Source organism: Emiliania huxleyi, assembly GCF_000372725.1.
Source record: "Emiliania huxleyi CCMP1516 unplaced genomic scaffold EMIHUscaffold_3522, whole genome shotgun sequence".
NCBI lineage: Eukaryota > Haptophyta > Isochrysidales > Noelaerhabdaceae > Emiliania > Emiliania huxleyi.
In genome coordinates this window covers 1-1,949 of record NW_005199340.1, presented here as the reverse complement: position 1 = coordinate 1,949, position 1,949 = coordinate 1, and the positions used below count along the sequence as shown (strand labels likewise).

The window sequence follows — 1,949 nt, the reverse complement described above, 5'->3', positions numbered from 1 at the left end:
GTGCACGAGGCTTGCCGAGCGCCAGACCACCCGACGCTGCCGCTGCCGTACCTCTGCCCGATCGACCACTACCTCTCCCCCGCTGCCCTCGCCGACTCGCCCTTCGCCCACCGCGAGCGCGGCTTCCTCGAGGGCAAGCGCACCGCCGGGGCGGAGCAGTGGCGGCGGCAGGTCGTGCTGCCGTGCCCCGCCGGCGCGTCCTGCTTCGACGGTTCCGAGGGGCTCGCCCTCGCCACGGGCGCGAGCGAGGCGGAGCTGGTGAGGCGTCTCGGCCGCGTCGACGCGCCGGTGCTGCACTTTGCCGACATCGAGGCGGCGCTCGGCCGCTTCGAGAGCAGCGCAAAGGGCGCGGAGTGGCACGAGCAGGCGCAGGAGCTGCTCGACGCGTACTGCTGCACCACGCACCCCAACTTCATGAAGCGCGGCCAGACGGTGCCGTACATCCTGCCGCACCTGCCCGCCGCGTGGCCGGGGAGGCGGCGCGACGACTACTTTGAGCCGTACCGCAAGGCGCTCGGGGCGCTGTTTGAGGCGGCGGGCGACAACGAGACGGCGAGGGCGTTTCGGGAGTGAGTGAGTGAGTGAGTGTGTGTGTGTGTGTGTGCGCGCGCGCGCGCCTCAAAACCTTCGTCTAGTCTAGTGATTTGAACGCCTCACGAAAAAGAAAATAAATCCCGAAGAATAAAAAAAGGAGAAACGAAATGAGGAAAGGGCGACGGTGGTCGTGGACAAGGTCAAGGACGAAGGAGGCGCGAGGGGGGTGAAAAGAACGAAGAGGCCCGACTGGGGGATTTGGTTTGGGGGGGGGGGGGGGAGGGAGGGCGGGGGATGGGGGGGGGAAGAAGAGTGACTGTCTGACTGGTGAGTGAGTGAGTGAGTGAGTGAGAAAAAAACGCCACTTAATACAACAAACTCCTCATAGAGAACACGAGGGTTCGGGGGGACTCAAGAGAGAGGAGAAAACTTCATGACGAACAGGTGCGAACTTGCGCGAGCTAGCTGAAAAGAAAGACCCAGCATCTCCGCAGCACCACCGCACTCGTTTTACTTCTTTCTTTCTTTACGAGTCAGTCACGAAGCTTGTGCCCTTTCCGACACCGCCGCATGCATGTGCATATCCTCGTCTCTTCAGAGCACCCGGCGCATGCAGTCCCACTCCTCGATGCCCGCTGACCTCACGGCGTTCGGCAAACTGAGCACCCAGCCGGACCACCGATACGCTGGCACGCTGCTCATGTACGCCGCTTGGAGCAACGACGAGCACGCAGTCGGGGCCCTCCTGAAGCAGCACGGCAGACAGCTGGCAAACTTTTGCGACTATGATAAGCGTACGCCGCTCCACGTCGCGGCGAGCGAGGGCCACATGGCAATAGTCAAGCTGCTGCTCGAGTCGGGCGCAGCGGTGATCCGGAGCGACCGCTGGAACGGGTCGGCCCTCGACGACGCGCTGCGCCACGACCACAAGGAGATCGCGCAGGTGCTTCGCGACGCCGGCGCGCAGCTCGGAATGTCTGCGGAGCAAGCTGCGGCGAAGCTGACTTCGGCAGCTGCGGCGGGCAATGTGCAGCGCGTGAGGGAGGTGCTCGATGACTACTGCCTGAGAGATCTGCCGCAGGACTATGACAACCGGACCGCGCTTCACCTCGCCGCGAGCAACGGGCATGGCGAGGTCGTCGCGCTCCTGATCGCGGCGGGAGCGCAGCCCAGCATCTGCGACCGCTGGGGCGGCACGCCGCTGGACGACGCGAAGAGGCACGGGCACGCGGCGGTCGTGGCGCAGCTGGCCCGAAGCGGGCGGCGTGGGCGGCTCGGGCCTTCAGCGGAGCGGCCTCCGCCGCGAGGACTCGGTCAGCGGCGGGATGGCGCTCCTCGAGGACGCGACGCATGTGAGCTGGGAGGAGATCGAGCTTGTCGAGAAGATCGGCACGGGCGGCTTCGGCAACATCTTC

The 1,949-nt window shown here is 65.6% G+C and overlaps 1 protein-coding gene across 1 annotated transcript; it reads left to right on the top strand.

The window, feature by feature from the left end:
* Positions 1-1,507: 1,507 nt before the first annotated feature.
* Positions 1,508-1,847, top strand: EMIHUDRAFT_123918 (glutaminase; the record flags this gene model as incomplete). Its single annotated transcript, XM_005772685.1, has 1 exon — positions 1,508-1,847. A coding segment is annotated over one exon (340 nt), but the record flags the coding sequence as incomplete, so codon positions are not given.
* Positions 1,848-1,949: the final 102 nt, after the last annotated feature.